The sequence below is a fragment of the Podarcis tiliguerta genome (genome assembly GCF_965153285.1).
Source record: "Podarcis tiliguerta genome assembly, contig: HAP1_SCAFFOLD_124, whole genome shotgun sequence".
NCBI classification, from domain to species: domain Eukaryota; kingdom Metazoa; phylum Chordata; class Lepidosauria; order Squamata; family Lacertidae; genus Podarcis; species Podarcis tiliguerta.
In genome coordinates, this window is record NW_028148657.1 from 25,381 (window position 1) to 41,540 (window position 16,160).

General features: G+C 43.3%; 1 protein-coding gene across 1 annotated transcript; it reads left to right on the forward strand.

Annotated features, from left to right (window-relative positions):
* Positions 1 to 256: 256 nt before the first annotated feature.
* LOC310669969 (phospholipase A2 inhibitor NAI-like) lies at positions 257 to 14,464 on the forward strand. The gene is made up of 5 exons (XM_083458544.1): positions 257 to 345; positions 3,275 to 3,397; positions 6,739 to 6,891; positions 13,052 to 13,198; positions 14,106 to 14,464. Exons 1-5 carry the CDS (start codon positions 294 to 296, stop codon positions 14,261 to 14,263), a joined length of 633 nt encoding a protein of 210 aa, XP_083314670.1. The 5' UTR covers positions 257 to 293; the 3' UTR covers positions 14,264 to 14,464.
* The last annotated feature ends 1,696 nt before the right edge of the window (positions 14,465 to 16,160 follow it).

Below are 16,160 nucleotides of genomic sequence, written 5' to 3' on the forward strand. Positions count from 1 at the left end.
CATCCAGGATGGTGAAATTGACGCTGGCACAGATTAGGAGGGACGTGTCCTTGGAGTTACTGGAAGGGGGAAGAGGTTTAATTGGTTTTCAACACTGTGCTTTACATTATGGTATAGCATAATTAGAATTCTAATAATTTGTGACACTGTCCTGAATCCATTGTTCCTGGGTACTGCCAAAGTGCTTCTTGTAATCTCCTATAAATTGCTCCAACTAAGCCTCTTCATGCATCAGTTCCTTGCTTGGCCCAGTGCTGTTCTCGAACGCCTTCCTGGCTCTTCAGCTCTCTAGAATGATGAAGACACTCCTGATCTCCTGCCTCCTCTTGACCCTTCTGAATCCAGGTGAGCAGAACCACAGCTGCTGGGCTGTTCATCCTGTTTCCAGGAAGGAACTAAGGGGGGGGGGGTCAGCCATTATTTATTTATTTATTTTAAAATAATATTTAGTTCATTTTTCACAAATACAAAAAATTTAAAAAGACAAAATACAATGGAATAGAAGGAAAAAAGAAGAGGGGGAAAAAACAAGAATAAAAAAACTACATAGTCATTAAAGCAGGAGAAGAAAGGAACAAGGATTTGTGGTTCCTTTGAAAGGGAGAGGAATAAAGCATATGGTCAAGCTACAAGGGATCCTCAATCATAGATAGTTTCTTCCCAATGATTATATTTGTTTTTATTTAACAAAATCCATACTGAGAGGTGCAGTATCCCCAAGTCCATTGGGGGAGCAATGGGGGCAGTCGCCCACTCTTGGATAAACCAGAATCCTAGGTTTCATCTACAACAAAGAGTATGTTTCTTGAACTTTTTTCCTGTTTGCTTGCCTCATCGTCCACTCAAATTCTGCCCCTTCTTCCTGAAACATTGTTCTCAATATTAAATCTTTATTTTACCAAATGCATACAGAGGTGTGGCATCCCCAAGTACATTGGGGCAGCAAAAGAGGCAGTAGTTCGCTCTTCAATAAACCAGAGTCCTAGCTTAAATTTAAAGCAGTGGTGTCCAAACTTTTTTCAAAAAGGGCCAGATTTGATGAAGAGAAAAGCTGTGGGGGCCGACCAAAGGGCCGACCAAAGTTTTTGAGCATTTTTGGCATGCATATTTGTGGTACGATAAGGTAAAAGCTAATAAAGCGTTTAAAAATCATATTGTTAGAAAAGCATTGTTTAATGTTTGGACAAGATATAAGGATTTGGTAGAAAAGAAAACCCCAAGATGGTTGTCACCAATGGAAGCGAAGGCACAGAAAAAACTCAATATGGAGGCCAAATGGCCGAAATTTTGGGAAATTCTGGAACAGGATGGAGACAGAATAAAATTGCAGAGCTTTGAAAAACTGAAAAACAAAGTGCGAGATTGGCTCCACTATTATCAAATAATGGAGGCATACAATTTGGACAAAAAAGTTGGTTTCCAGGTGGAAAAATCAAAACTGGAAACAGAATAGTTAGATCCAAAGATTAAGAATTTGTTAAGACTGTATAATTTGCTGTTGAAATGGAACACTCAGGATGAAATGGTGAAATCAGCTATGATTAAATGGGCACAAGATGTTGGACATAACATAATGATGGCTGACTGGGAACAGTTATGGACCACAGGTATGAAATTTACAGCATGTAATGCCTTAAGAGAAAACTTAATGAAAATGATTTATAGGTGGTACATGACACCAGTCAAGCTTGAAAAAATTTATCATCTGCCCGACAATAAATGTTGGAAATGTAAAGAGACTGAAGGTACATTATTTCACCTTTGGTGGACATGCCCAAGGATTAAGACATTCTGGGAGATGGTTTATAATGAAATGGTTTCTTTTCCGAAGAAACCAGAGGCCTTTCTCCTGGGCATGGTTGGCCAATTGGTGTTAAAGAAGGATAGAACTTTTTTTATGTATGCAACAACAGCAGCAAGAATACTTATCGCAAAGTATTGGAAGACAAAAGATCTACCCACCCGGGAAGAATGGCAGATGAAGTTGATGGACTACATGGAACTGGCGGAAATGACTGGCAGAATCAGAGACCAGGGAGAGGAGTCGGTAGAAGAAGACTGGAAAAAGTTTAAAGATTATCTACAGAAATACTGCAAAATTAATGAATGTTAAAAGATTGTTGGAATGAAGTTATATGGCTTTAGTACAAATGTTATAAGGATTTAAGTATAAATAGATTAATGGGATTTTAAAGGTAAAATAAGGTTAGAATGTGTTAAGATAATTATAGGACAGATAACAGAGGAAGATGGAAAGGAATTGCTGAAACATTTGACAGAAGTGGAATACAAAAAGGGAGGTGTGAGGAGGTCGGTGAAATAAGTTAATGAAAGGTAAGAGATTGAAATTGTTTGAGTGTTTTAAATTGTTTTTGTTTGGTTTTGTAAGTTTAATGTGTTTAGTGTTATGTAGTGTTTTTATATTGTATTGTTCTTTTTTTGTTTTTGTTTGGTTTTGTAGTGTTTAAATTGTTCAAAAAGCAATAAACATTATTTTTAAAAAAACAACAAAGTTTTTGAGCATTTTTTAGGACTGAAGTTGTTGAGGTTTTTTCAGGATTTTACCCCTGGAAGATAAACTGCCACAGGGGCCGGATTAAACTGACCAGTGGGCCCCTGAAATGGACTTTGGCCATGCCTGATTTAAAGCAAAGAGTAAGTTGCTTACATTTGTAGAAACTTATGATAGGATAGGATACAACGTATAGGCACAATTCTTCTCATATTTCAGAGCGGAATTATCCTGCCCCCCCGCCATGAAATCTTTTAGTTTGCTGGTGTTACACACCACCCCAATCTCTCAGTGGAGTCAGGTCCCAGGGGTACCAGATGTGCTTACCAGAGTCTGTCATGTTTGCTGGTGCTGATGGGAGTTGTAGTACAACAACTTCGAGAGGGTTAAAGGTTTCCCCACACCTTCTCTACTGGTCCTCTCCCTCAGACTGCAGGAGCCATCTTCCACAATCATTCTCTGGTCTATGCAAGGCCCACCCCCATTCACAGAGTTTAAGAACTACAGAAGGAATATATACTAGTTTGCAGAAACTAGTATTCAAATAGTGCCTCCAATGTTGCAGAAAAAATATATAAATTGCGAATGGTAAACATGAATTTATCCAGTCCGCTTTTGAAGCTGTCAAATTCGGTGGCCTTTGCTACCTCTCGTAAGATGGAGTTTGTAGCAGAAAGTGTTGTGTTCATGTACCTTGACGCAGACCTATTCTTCCTACACAGTTACTAAAGTTTTCTAAACCCATTTTCCCCCTGTCTGCAGTGGCATCTCTGATATGTGAGTCTTGTTTCGGTCAAGAAAAAAATTGCAGAAATGCCACAACTGAGGAGTGTGACGATTCCAGTGACCAGTCCTGCTTGTCTGCCCGTGGAGTAGGCAAACTGTGTAAGTGATAAGAACTTTCAACCTCTTTGATCACCAAAACGTAAACCCCCAGACTCACTTTCTAAGGCCATATCTTTGCCACAAGCCAAGGAACATGACTTTTCATAAAAAAGTGTTCTAGGTTCTGCATTGCCTGCAGGAGTCAGTTCATATTTAAAGGTGTGTTTACTCAATTGGCAGAGCAAAACAAAACATCCTTCAGAATCTGCCCTTCTCCCATATTTGCAATTCAGTTGTCCAGCCATGTAATCAATAGACAAATGCACATACTAGGGTAAAGTGTGCATATAAGAACCTAAACCAAGTCAATCAACAGTCACCTAATTCATAAGAAGAGCTAAAAATAAAGATAGAAAAGATGGATATCAGTCACAGCAACAAAACAAAACAAACAATACCCCAACCCAAGTGTCCGTTCAGCAGCCTCAGCTTTTGTAGTCGGAGTCAGTCTGTCAGTTTCCCATCTCCCAGGCCAAGTGAAAAATGACCTGCAAGGCAGAGAGCTAGTCCGCCAGGATTCACAGCCAATATGGTCAACAAACATCCCCCCCACCCCCATGACTGCTTAAATCAGTATGACCCTGCAGATGGGGCCTAAGAGTAAAAATAACATTCAGACTAAATGTTGATGGGGGGGTGGGGGGAGTTGGAAACTGATATGAAAATGTGGAGAAATGTACTTCAAATAAGAAACCAAGAGAAACTGACACTGGCATATTGCCCCTTCATAATTGCGTGTGGTACATGCTCCCTTTCTGAGCTCCACCATCGACTTTCATTGGTCCAGTTACAGGGTGGATTTGATTTAAATCACAATTTAAATCACTAGTCAGTAAAACTTTATTTAAAACATTTTTTTACATAAAGACTCATTCTTGCTGGTATAATCTTAATATTTTCAACTAGATGAAGGTTTTGTTTTTGGAATAATAAATTTTCAGAGTAGTTTTTAGTTATATCAAAAATTACTGATTTGGTTATACTTTTAGAAAAACATTATGAAATTTTTGTGAGGTTTAAAAAATTAACTGTTTATATTTGGACCTCTTTTCTGCTGTATTTTATGGGAAGGAGAAAAAATAATCATTTCATTAATAATAATTTAAATAATTTATTTAACTAAAACAATAACATTATAGTATATGCATCCATGTTTGTTAACTGATGTGATTAAACGGTTTTTTTAGAAAAAACTTTGAGGGAGTTATAGCACACATGAAAAGCTTAAAACAAATCCTTATTTCCTGATGAGGATAGTCTTTGGAGTATAATATAATTTAAATACAAAACTATCTTGCGGGGGGGGGGAATCCTCCAAAAGCATTTAAAAAAACAATTTAAATTTAAAAAATCTGATTTAAATAAAAAAAATCTAATTTAAATTTAAAAATCTGATTATTTTGATTTTTTAAATTGATTTTTATCCACTCCGTCACCCACAAAACTTATTTCATTGATGAATTCCTTCCCATGAAACCTCCTGAACTGGTCCCACTCAATGAGGAGAAGGGTGGGAGAAACCTCTGGACAGCCAAAGGTTCTCCATTCCTGACTCACATTCAACAAATAGATAAAACTGGAGAAATCTCTTTTTGCTCCAAGCAGGGCCTGCTCAACACAATTGGATACCTGAGGCAAACCATGAAATGTTCCCCACCCCGCAGACCCGGAAGAAAGGGTGACTGAAGATTAGGCCTGGGTGATTTATTGATATATCGCCCCAGGACCGGTATGAGGGGCAGACCGTGATGACAGATTCACTCAGCAGTAAATCGGTGGGGGAAACCCCACCTATCCTGAGTCCCTCTGCCTCCAGCACCCAGCACGCTGAGGAAAAACTAAACAGGCAGCAGCTTGGAGCTGGAGGCAGAGGGACTCAGGAGGGGTGGCAGTTTCATCAAGGATGTGAAATCATCATGGTGGTCTGTCCCATATACTTGCACTGGGAGAAAAAAGCTGCATGCACAAGGCTTATACATCTTGTTCCTCCCTCCCTCCCTTCCTCCCTCCCTCCCTCCTTAAACTGCTTGGGTTAAGAGCACACTGCTGCCCTCCCCTCAGCCAAGCAGTTTTGCGGAAACCCCAACCTGCCACTGGCTCACATGAGCAAGTAGTGGGGCGGGGGCTCTGTTAAAGTGCTCCCCCTCCCTAGCTGCAAGAGCCCCACCCCCGCTCCTGCTTGCACACAAGTAGGAGCGGTATCTCAGCTGCTAAGCAGGGGAACTGCGAGCCATGTCACCCTTTCCTGTCGAGGGGGCATGGCTGCCCACCTCTCAATGGAGAAGTTTGAAGGAGCCCCCACCTTGAGTGAGTCGACAGTGGAGTGCAGGCTCCAGGCGGAGACAACCTTGGCTGCCACCTGGCTGCCTTTTTCAGCACAGGAGAAAAGACAGAGCCCACTCTGCCAGCCAAAGGCACGGGCACCAGAGAGGCGGAGGGAGCCTCGGAAAGGAGCTCCAAGGTGGTATTTGCTAAAATGTATAGAACTCAAGATAAGGTGTGTTGGAAATGTAAGGAGAAGGAAGGGAATTTCTTTCAAATGTGGTGGACGTGTCCTAAGATTAAAGTCTACTGGGATATGTTATATAAAATACTTTTAGTAAAAAAAACCAGAGGCTTTTTCATTAGCTATCATAGGTGAAGAAATTCCCCCCAAAAAGACATAAATATATTTATGTATGCTACTATGGCAGAAAGGATACGTTTAGCCCAGAAATGGAAGCAGCAGGAACTTCCAACGTTGGAAGAATGACAGACAAAGATGATTGAATACGCTGAGCTGGCGAGACTGACAGGGGGAATCCGAAACCAGCAAGACAATCTGTTTGAAAAGGACAGGTTATGATTTGAAACCTGTTTATAAATATTAGAAGTAAGTCTTTTAAGTATGGAGATAAGGTAAGTAGGGTGATTTAGAAATGCAAAATAAAAGTGATTGCATATGGAAGTAAGGGAGGGGGAGAGGAGGAAGTCAGAGCTCAATTTGAGCAAAGATATATGTGATGAGGAAATTTTATATGGTTGTTATAAAGGAAAAAAAGTAATTTTAATAAACATTATATTAAATAGAAAAAGGAAGGAGCTCCAAGGTCCCTGCCACGAACAACAGGGACATGGGGTGGCTCAAATGGGGGAGAGGAACTGACGAGGAGGTGAGAGATCTTGCCTCCAAGGATCACACCACAGCTTCAAAGGCAGCAGCATCAGGCGATGCTTTTCTTGGTGGTCAGATCTCCTGCCCCTGTGGATCAGCAAACATAAGGTGATCATCAACCCTTTCCTCATAGGTGGGCCAGCCCTATTTCCAGGTCTAGTTATTTCCTTTTCCAATTATTTTATAGCACTTTTGGGGTCAACAATGGTTCTCAAGTCCTGCATCGATACAGAGTTGTGTGATGTAGGCTATGGCAGTGCCTCCATAACCTCATCAATTTACATCCAGAGCAAGGCCTCCTGCTGCAAGACAGATATGTGCAACAGCGGACCTCCCGAAAGTAAGTATCATCATCAGGAAAGATGATCTCACAGACAGTATCCTGATGTAAGGGGCTGGCTAGAAAAGGAGGAATGGTGGCAGCCAGTCACTCCAGGAGGCGCCTGAGGGTGACACTAGGAAAGATTTCAAACCTGATTCAGACTGGTGGGACAAGGAGGAGCCACTGACAGAGGGAACCAGCGGGGAAGCATTGGAGCCATAGTATGGGGGTGGCGGGAAATAATACAACAAAACCCAAAATATCAGTAAGAAGATTACTTGAACAACATGTAGCATCTATTAGCAAAAATTACAAGGGAGCGTCACAGTTTTACCTTAGTCCTACAAACACCCCTCCCATAATGCTACTCACAGTTCCTCTCCTGCAGCAGCTTCTGGTATTTACATCCTATGCTTTCCTCCAAAAAGCTTGAGCTCCTGCTCACCTTTTTAGCCTCAAAACATCCTGTGAAATAGGTTAGGCTGAGAGATGGTTCCTGGTCCCAGGCCACTCAGCAAGTGTCATGGCTACAGTGAAATTTGAACACTGGTCTCCTAGATTCTAGTCCAACTCTCTAACCACTTCACATCACTGGCTCATTGGTTTCCCAGAGTTCTAGCCCCCAAACCTAGAGTGACCCATTTTCTTTGATGCATTTGCATTTGTAGAGATATTTTTAGTGGGACAGACTGGTAAGGCAGTGTGATTCTTCTTCTTCTTTGGCGATCACTCGTAGCCAAGTAATATTGTCTTTCATAAACACGGTTTTAACAATGAGTCAGTAAGTGACTGTGGAGGCCAATTCTGGAACCACACGTCCTTCCACAGTGGGGACATTGGTTTCTGGGTGGGAGTTGATCACGGTGTGGATATCCAAGCATGCCTTCCTCTTAGCACATTTCTCCCTTACATCCTGAGTTTGAGTGTCTTCAAAGCCCATGACACCTTTGGTAAAGGCTGTTCTCCAATTGAAGCGCTCTCAGGCCAGTGTTTCCCAGTTGTCAGTGTTTATACTTCATTTTTAAAGATTTGCCTTGAGAAAGTCCTTAAACCTCTTTTGTTGACCACCAGCATTACACTTTCCATTTTTAAGTTCAGAATAGAGTAGTTACTTTGGATGACGATCATCAGGCATCTGCACAACATGACCAGTCCAACGAAGATGATGTTGAAGAATCATTGCTTCAACACTGGTGATATTTGCTTCTTCCAGTACGCTGATATTAGTTCACCTGTCTTCCCAAAATTTTCAGAGACACCGTTGATGTAATCTTTCAAGGTTTGGAGATGGTGTTTATAAGTGGTGCATGTTTCACAAGCATACAGTAAGGTTGGTAGTACAATAGCTTTGTAAACAAGCATGTTGGTTTCCCTGTGAATGTCCCGGTCCTTAAACACTCTGCACTTCAATCAACAGAAAGCTGCACTCGCAGAGCTCAGGGATGCTGGATTTCGGCATAAGTGCTAGCCCTTATGGAAAGATAACTGTCTAGGTAGGGGAAGTGATTGACATTTTCCAACGTTACACCATTGAGTTGGATTTGTGGAGCTGCAGAGGGGTTATTTTGTACTTGTTGGTGCAGTACTTTGTTTTTTGGTTTGTTTGTTTTTTTGGATGTTGAGCGACAGGCCAAACTTTTCATAAGCTTCTGGGAAGATATTTAGGATGGTTTGGAGGTCATCCTGTGAGCGTGCCCACACTACGTTGTCATTAGCATACTGAAGCTCCATGATGGAAGTTACTGTAACCTTACTCTTTGCTTTCAGCCTGCTCAGATTGAAGAACTTTCCATCTGTTAAATATATTATTTCTACTCCGGTGGGGAGTTTTCCTTTGACAAAGTGTAGGATCATGGCAATGAAAACAATGAATAGAGTTGGGGCAATAACACAACCCTGTTTAACACCTGATCCCACGGTGAATGGTTCACTTTGAGAGCCATTGTTATCTGCGATTGTTGCTGTCATATTATCATGGAGGAGTCGGATGATGTTTACAAATTTATCTGAGCAGCCAATTCTCAGAAGGACAGTCCACAGGGCATTAAGATTTACAGTGTTGAAAGCCTTGGGTCAAAAAACGACACATACGGGGGTTGGTTTTGATCTCTGCATTTTTCTTGAAGCTGTTGAGCGGTGAAAATCATGTCCACTATCCCCCTAGAAGGCCGAAAACCATTTTGGGATTCAGGAACGGTCACCTCGGATATTGTTAAGAGATGGTTTGCTAAGATCCTTGCAAGAATTTTACCACCTGCAGCTAATAGAGAGATGCCTCGATAGTTTCTGCAGTCAGTTCTGTCACCTTTAAAAAAAAATATGATAATTTTGGCATCCATAAAGTCTGCTGGGATCTCTTCTCTCTCCCAGATTTTTTTGATGAGCTTGTGAAATTATTGTGTAAGTTCAGTTTCACCCACTTTGAAGACATTGGCAGGTATCCCCTCAGGTCTGCTTGTTTTTTTTTTTTTGTTTTGTGTTTTTTTTCATATGGTTAATAGCTGTACATAACTCTCCCAGATTTGGAGATACTGCAAGCTTATCTCTAACTTGTTTTTGCAGAATTTGTGAGAGGATCTCAGCAGCTACAGGGGAGTTGCAGTTAAGGAGATGTCGGTAATGTTCTTTCCAGCACAGTGCAATAGCTTCTTTATCTTTTAGAAGTGTGATACCGTCTGCTGAGCGTAGGGGGAATATGCCATGATTTATTCGCCCATAGATGGTCTTTGTGACTTTGTTCACAGGCTGCAATAATGGATGTTTTTAGCTTGGTCCAGTGTTCCTCGATGTTATCAGGGAATTCTGAAAGCAGGTGGCCCTTAAGAGTCATTTGGAAGCAATCCCACTTAACGGGATCTTGAAAGCGTTGTGTGTTCATTTTCTGCCTTGTTTTCCTTTCTTGTAGCCTGCGTTAAGGTATAATATTGATAGCCATTGTGGAGCGTATTAGTCAGTGATCTGTCCAGCACTCGTCATAGCTCTGGTAAGGAGCAGATCACGGTGATCTTTAGCACAGACAATAACATAGTCTAAGACAGCAGCAGGCAACCTAAGGACCATGGGCCGGATGTGGCCCAATCACCTTCTCAATCCGGCCCATGGACGGTCCAGAAATCAGCGTGTTTTTACATGAGTAGAATGTGTCCTTTTATTTAAAATGCATCTCTGGGTTATTTGTGTGGCCTGCCTGGTGTTTTGACATGAGCAGAATGTATGCCTTTATTTAAAATGCATCTCTGGGTTATTTGTGGGGCATAGGAATTCGGTCATATTTTTTTTCAAAATTTAGTCTGGCCCACCAAATGGTCTGAGGGATGGTGGACCAGCCCATGGCTGAAAAAGGTTGCTGACCCCTGGTCGAAGAGGTGCCAGTGGTTTGACCGAGGATGCCTCCAGGGAGTTTTAAATTTATTTTTCTGTCAAAAGAGTGTGTTGGTAGTAACAAGGTTGTGCGCTGTACATATCGTCAAAAGTAAGATTCAGTTCTGTTGCTGTTGCCAATTCCTTCTTTCCCAATAGTCCCAGGCCACCAATTGAAATCTCGCCCAACTCCTGCATTAAAATCACCCAGGAGGATGAGTTTATCTTTCTTAGGCATCTCTGATAGAACGGTATCCAGCTGAGAGTAAACATTTTCTTTAATGTCTTCATCGGCATCCAGTGTTGGTGCATAAGCGCTTATAAGAGTAGCCTGTTAGTTTTTGGTGTGCTTTATTCGAAGGGTTGAGAGTTACTCATTAATGCAGGTAGGGACTTCTGACAGGAGCTTCACAAGATCATTTTTGATAGCGAAGCCTACTCCATGTATCCGAAGTTCTTCTTCAGATAGACCTTTCCAGAAGAAAGTGTAGTCTCCTTTTTCTTCCTTCAGTTGTCCCTCGCCTGCTCTTTGAGTCTCTTGAAGCGCTGCAATATTGATGTTAAAACATTGCAGCTCTCTTGCAATGATGGCAGTTCTGCATTCAGAACACTCACTATCTGTGTTATCTGACAAAGTCTGTATATTCCACGTTCCAAAATTCAATTGTGTTTTACAACCGCTAGGTGGTGACCCCACTGGGCACGGTCATCCAGTCAGGGGGAAAGGGAGGCAGACTATGTTTAGGGCACCTTTTCTAGCCCCTCCCCCCTTCCAGGGTGAGCAGAGTGGATCCTAAAAAGGGCTGCTCAGTCATGGATACAGCTTCTGAGCTGCTCAACTGCCTCATTCCTTGGGTCAGAGTGACTGGATATGTATCTACCGCCCATGTGCTGGTTCATGACTAGGGGCTTTTGCCGTTACCATTTGCCGATTGCCAGGGGACTTTTGGGGTTTGAGTTTGGGATGGATTTTTGGAAGACACCAGTACGTGAATTTGTTTTATGTGTGTAGATCAGTGCATGCTGACCAAGGCACAATCTTCGCATCTGCATCAATATGCAGATGATACCCAGCTCTACCTCTCTTTCAAATCAGAACCAGTGAAGGCAGTGAAGGTCTTGTGTGAGTGCCTGGAGGTGGTTGGAGAATGGATGGCGGCTAATGGATTGAGGTTGAATCCTGACAAGACAGAAGTACTGTTCTTGGGGGACAGGGGGCGGGCAGGTATGGAGGACTCCCTGGTCCTGAATCAGGTAACTGTGCCCCTGAAAGACCAGGTGTGCAGCCTGGGAGTCATTTTGGATTCACAGCTGTCCATGGATGCGCAGGTCAATTCTGTATCCAGGGCAGCTGTCTACCAACTCCACTTGGTACACAGGCTGAGACCCTACCTGCCCGGGGACTGTCTCGCCAGAGTGGTGCATGCTCTAGTTATCTCCCACTTGGACTACAGCATTGGACTACTGCAATGCGCTCTATGTGGGGCTACCTTTGAAGGTGATCTGGAAACTACAATTAATCCAGAATGTGGCAGCTAGACTGGTGACTTGGAGTGGCCGCCGAGACCACATAACACCAGTCTTGAAAGACCTACTTGGTTCCCAGTATGTTTCCGAGCACAATTCAAAGTATTGGTGTTGACCTTTAAGGCCCTAAACGGCCTCAGCCCAGTATACCTGAAGGAGTGTCCCCACCCCCATCGTTCTGCCTGGACGCTGAGGTCCAGCGCCGAGGGCCTTCTGGCGGTTCCCTCATTGCGAGAAGCAAAGCTACAGGGAACCAGACAGAGGGAGCTTCAAAGTTTTACCTTAGTCCTACAAACATTCCTTGAGTGATGTTACTCACAGTCCCTCTCCTGCAGCAGCTTCTGATATTTACATCCCTACTCTTTTGTCCAAAGAGCTTGAGGTGGCATTTCTGGCTCTCCTGCTCACCATTTTAGCCTCAAACACCCGTGTGAAATAAGTCAGGCTAAGGGGCAGTGTCTGGCCCCAGGTCACTCAGCAAGTTTCGTGGCTCTACTACAGATTTGAACTCTGGTCTACTCCCACCCTTGTTCCTGATGTAGATGTTCACATTCCCTTGTTCCTGGTGTAGATCTTCACTCACCCCTCCCTTCTTGTTGGGAGGAGGCACCATTTTGTGGTTCACCTTAGCATTCCCAACACCCTAGTGTAAGCTTTTATTGTAAACACTATAACAACACTAGGACCAAGAATTCTGGGAGTGGTAGTTTCTTAAGGGTGCTGAGAGTTAATTGGGAAACCCCTATTCCCTTCACAGAGGTATGGATTAACAAACAAACCCCACACAATAGTTCTTATCAGCTACCATTTTTTCTTAGGTGAAATCATTATTTTACCAAAACTAAGCACATGTTTTCCCAGAAGTGATGTTTTTAAGGATAAAACTACTAAGAGCTTTCTATCTCTTTCCCGCTCCCAGGAAGAGGGCCATTTTGTAGAATTTTATCATCGTTTGTGTCCATTCGTGGCTACCATTTTATCTCTCAGAATGCCCCCCAGTGGTGCTCAGTGCTGAGCCTAATTGCTTAAAGTGGTATCCCTTTGCTTGAAATGTATGCTGTGAATGTGGCCCCAGTCAGAAATCTCTTGCACCATGCATTAATGTAGCCCTGGATGAATGGAGCATGGCTGAAGCAGTCCACTTGCAGAAGTGTTGGAAGGTGGTACGCATCCATCTTGGAAGGGGAAGCACAATTCCCACCCCTCACATACAGCACGTTGTGGTTTGCATCTGCAAAAGAAATACATTGACTAACTGCAATGTTGGTGTGGTGTGCTGATTGTTTTCCAGTGCCTGAGAGTGAGACAAGGGAGCCCAATGGGCTGAAGTGCCCAAGTTGCTTCTCCATTTCTTCAGACAAGTGTGAGGCCAATAAGACCGTCAGCTGCAGAAATGAGGAGGATCAATGCTTCTACACTGGGGGTCGCTTGAAGTTTGGTGAGTCTTGTATGATGGAGTGCAGCTAGGGCCCCATCTTTAAGGAAGTATCATGCTACTTTGAGCAGTCATGGCTTCCCCTAAAAGACACTGGGATACTTTGTTTATTAAGGGTGCTGAAATTTATTAGGAGACCCACGTTACCCTCACAGAGTGTCTGGGATGGGCAAGATCCCAAGGAGGAGGGATGTGTGTGCAAGGAGGTGGGAGGAGGAGGAGAATACAGGGAAGGGACTAGTGATTTCTGCGGTTCTTGTCTGGAACCCTGCACCAGTTTATTCCATTTTCCCCCCCAGAAACACCTTAAAAGCCTATTCAGATAGGGACATGCTCTATTCCCTTTTGCTGTTCATTCGAATGAGTTTTAAATGTTTTAATGGTTTTAACTGCTTTTATTGCTAATGTAAATATTTCTTGTAAGCCCCTAGCAGTTTTTACTGCAATCAAGCGGTATATATTTTTGTTAAATAAAAATACATCTTAAAATTTGCACTTTAAATTGGAGGTGGGGCAGGATGGAGACCCACAGGCCCAGAGGCCACAGGCATTCCTCTTGGACTCTTTCTCTCTGGCCCTTTGGATCCTACTTAGCCACATCTCCTCTCCCTAGGCCACACCCCTCACAAGCCCCACTTCATAGCCTACCTGTATGCTTTGGCCTGGCTGGATTGTTGCCCCTGAAGTCTTGGTTACCTGGATGGAGGACGGGGGTTGGTTGAATGTATGTATAAAATAGCCTGCCATGTAAAGGTGAATTTTACATATGTTTCCATTGGCCAGTGGACCTCCCAGAAGGTCACCCAGAATGGAAAACAGCTCTTGGTCTGAAAAAAGTTGCCCACCGTTCTGTTTGAGGGAGAGGGTTTCGGATTTCAAAAGCATATGTGTGTGCTTTTTTTCCCAACAGGGGGAAGCAGCCTGATTGGTTCTCTCCGAGGCTGTGCAACAGCTAGTATGTGTGACTACGGTCAGGAGATGCTGATGACTTATCTTAAATCACTGGGATATGAGATCACTCAATTAAAGTGTACTGACGCAATGGACGAGGATGCCAATGAGCTGTAGCTGAGGGAAGGCAAACCTCCACCGCCCAGAAGAACCCACCATTTATGGAAATTGGTGGCCTAGTGGTTGAAGCAGGGGAGGTCTCAGCCTGAGGACTCCCAGGCTTTCTTTCTAGAAGTCTAGAAGCTCCTCATCAAAGACAGGCTGTATTTGACTTTCATGTGCAAATGAAGTCATTGAATCATGTCTAAAATAAATATATATGGCAAATAATGTGTGTTTATCCAAATGCAACATTTGTTGGGGGAAATAATAGTGCTTGGGGATGAGAGCTAGGTTTGAAATCCCTGGCCAGCCTTCCATGTCAATTTTTTATGGTGTCCACTTTGGGCTCCCTTGATGTCAGGGGTAGTGCATCCCGTTTCACCACAGCAGCCATGCTACGTAACCCCCACCAAAGCATCGCTTCCCTAGGTTGTGTGGCAACAGCACAAAGTTGCATAGCAGCAGCAGGATCTGGCTAGATCTTATGAAATTTTGGGGAGAGCTTGCTGGAAAACAGTGCAGATGCCAGTGCCATTTCTCTGCCGCCTATGGGGCAGGTGGGACACCCACTTATTGTGAGAAAGACATAAACTGGACTGTGTACACATCCTTCAAAAAATAAAGAGAAGAAACATTCAGAACGGGCACAGAACCTCTCTGGATCCATTGGGACAAGTAGGCAGGAGAATGTTAGCAGAAGAGGAAGCAGATGGAGGAAGAGGCGTTGTAGCATTTTATGTACTCTTACACAAAATGGAAATGCTAGTCTTCACACAATATATGCAAACATTTTTGGAGGTTCCCCTTGTGACCCCAAGCAGAGGAACGATATACCACCTACACCCCCATCTCCTGGGTCCTGTGGAGAAGCATGCAGTGGCTGCATTTGACCCCCAGGCCAGAGGTTCCCCACCCCTGGTAGCGATTACTAAAGGGCTCCATAGTTTCCCATTTTTCTCTCTCCTTTGGCTTCCCTTACTCAGCCAAATGAGCAGCTTGGTGATTTTAGAAAGAAATTGTGAAACCATGCTTCTTCAGCAAGTACTTTGTGAATCCACTCATCCTCAGCAGGTACACTGGGTGAGCACCACTTTGAGGCAATCAAGATTTGGGCAAATGTTAGATTTCGCACAAGCTTCAACTGGCACTGCTTGCATCAGCCTGCTGAACCAGTCCAGCTGTTCCAGAACCCTGTTGTCAAAATGGCCAGCAAGATGCCTGTGCAAAGCCTCAAAGCAGGACTGGACAGCAACACCAGTTGGTCCCATCCCGTCCCCCTGCTTGTGATTCCTGACATTCAAGGAATACTGTCTCCAACACTTGAGGAAGAACATGGCCAAACTGGTTAGTAGGCATTGTTAGCTTTATCCTCCATTATTTTCTTCTTAATCCTCAATCAAACACATCCACGTTGCTGCCCATCTTTACTTCCTGAGAGCAAATTCCAGAGTTTAACTATGTGCTATTTCAAGCAGCACTTTCTTCCATCTTTCTCAGATCTTCCAACATTCACTGCCATTGGCTTCCCACAAATTCTAGTACTGTGAGAAAGGAATAAAAGCTTTTCTCTGTCCTGTTGCACTAAAGGCTTCCTGTGAATTGAAGGCTGACTGGAGGCCCCATTAGTTAAAGTGGTGCTTCAAGTTAAGAACAGTTTCAGGTTAAGAACAGACCTCCAGAACGAATTAAGTTCTTAACCAGAGGTACCACTGTACTACCTGCACCCCAGTCCCCTAGGCCCTGTGGAGGGACATGCAGTGGCTGCATTTGGCCCCCAGGTCAGCGGTTCCCCACTCCTGGTATAGATTACTCAAGGCCTCCATAGTTTCCCAATTTTCTCTCTCCTTTTTCTTCCCTTACTCAGCCAAATGAACAGCTTGGTGATTTTAGAAAGAAATTGTGAAACCATGTT

Bases quoted from the DNA above. Each gene is read 5' to 3' on its own strand.
- LOC310669969 (XM_083458544.1), top strand. From the start codon at position 294: ATGATGAAGACACTCCTGATCTCCTGCCTCCTCTTGACCCTTCTGAAT. The intron at 346-3,274 runs GTGAGCAGAACC...CCCTGTCTGCAG, and splicing joins CTTGACCCTTCTGAATCCAG to TGGCATCTCTGATATGTGAG. The intron at 6,892-13,051 runs GTAAGTATCATC...ATTGTTTTCCAG, and splicing joins CAACAGCGGACCTCCCGAAA to TGCCTGAGAGTGAGACAAGG.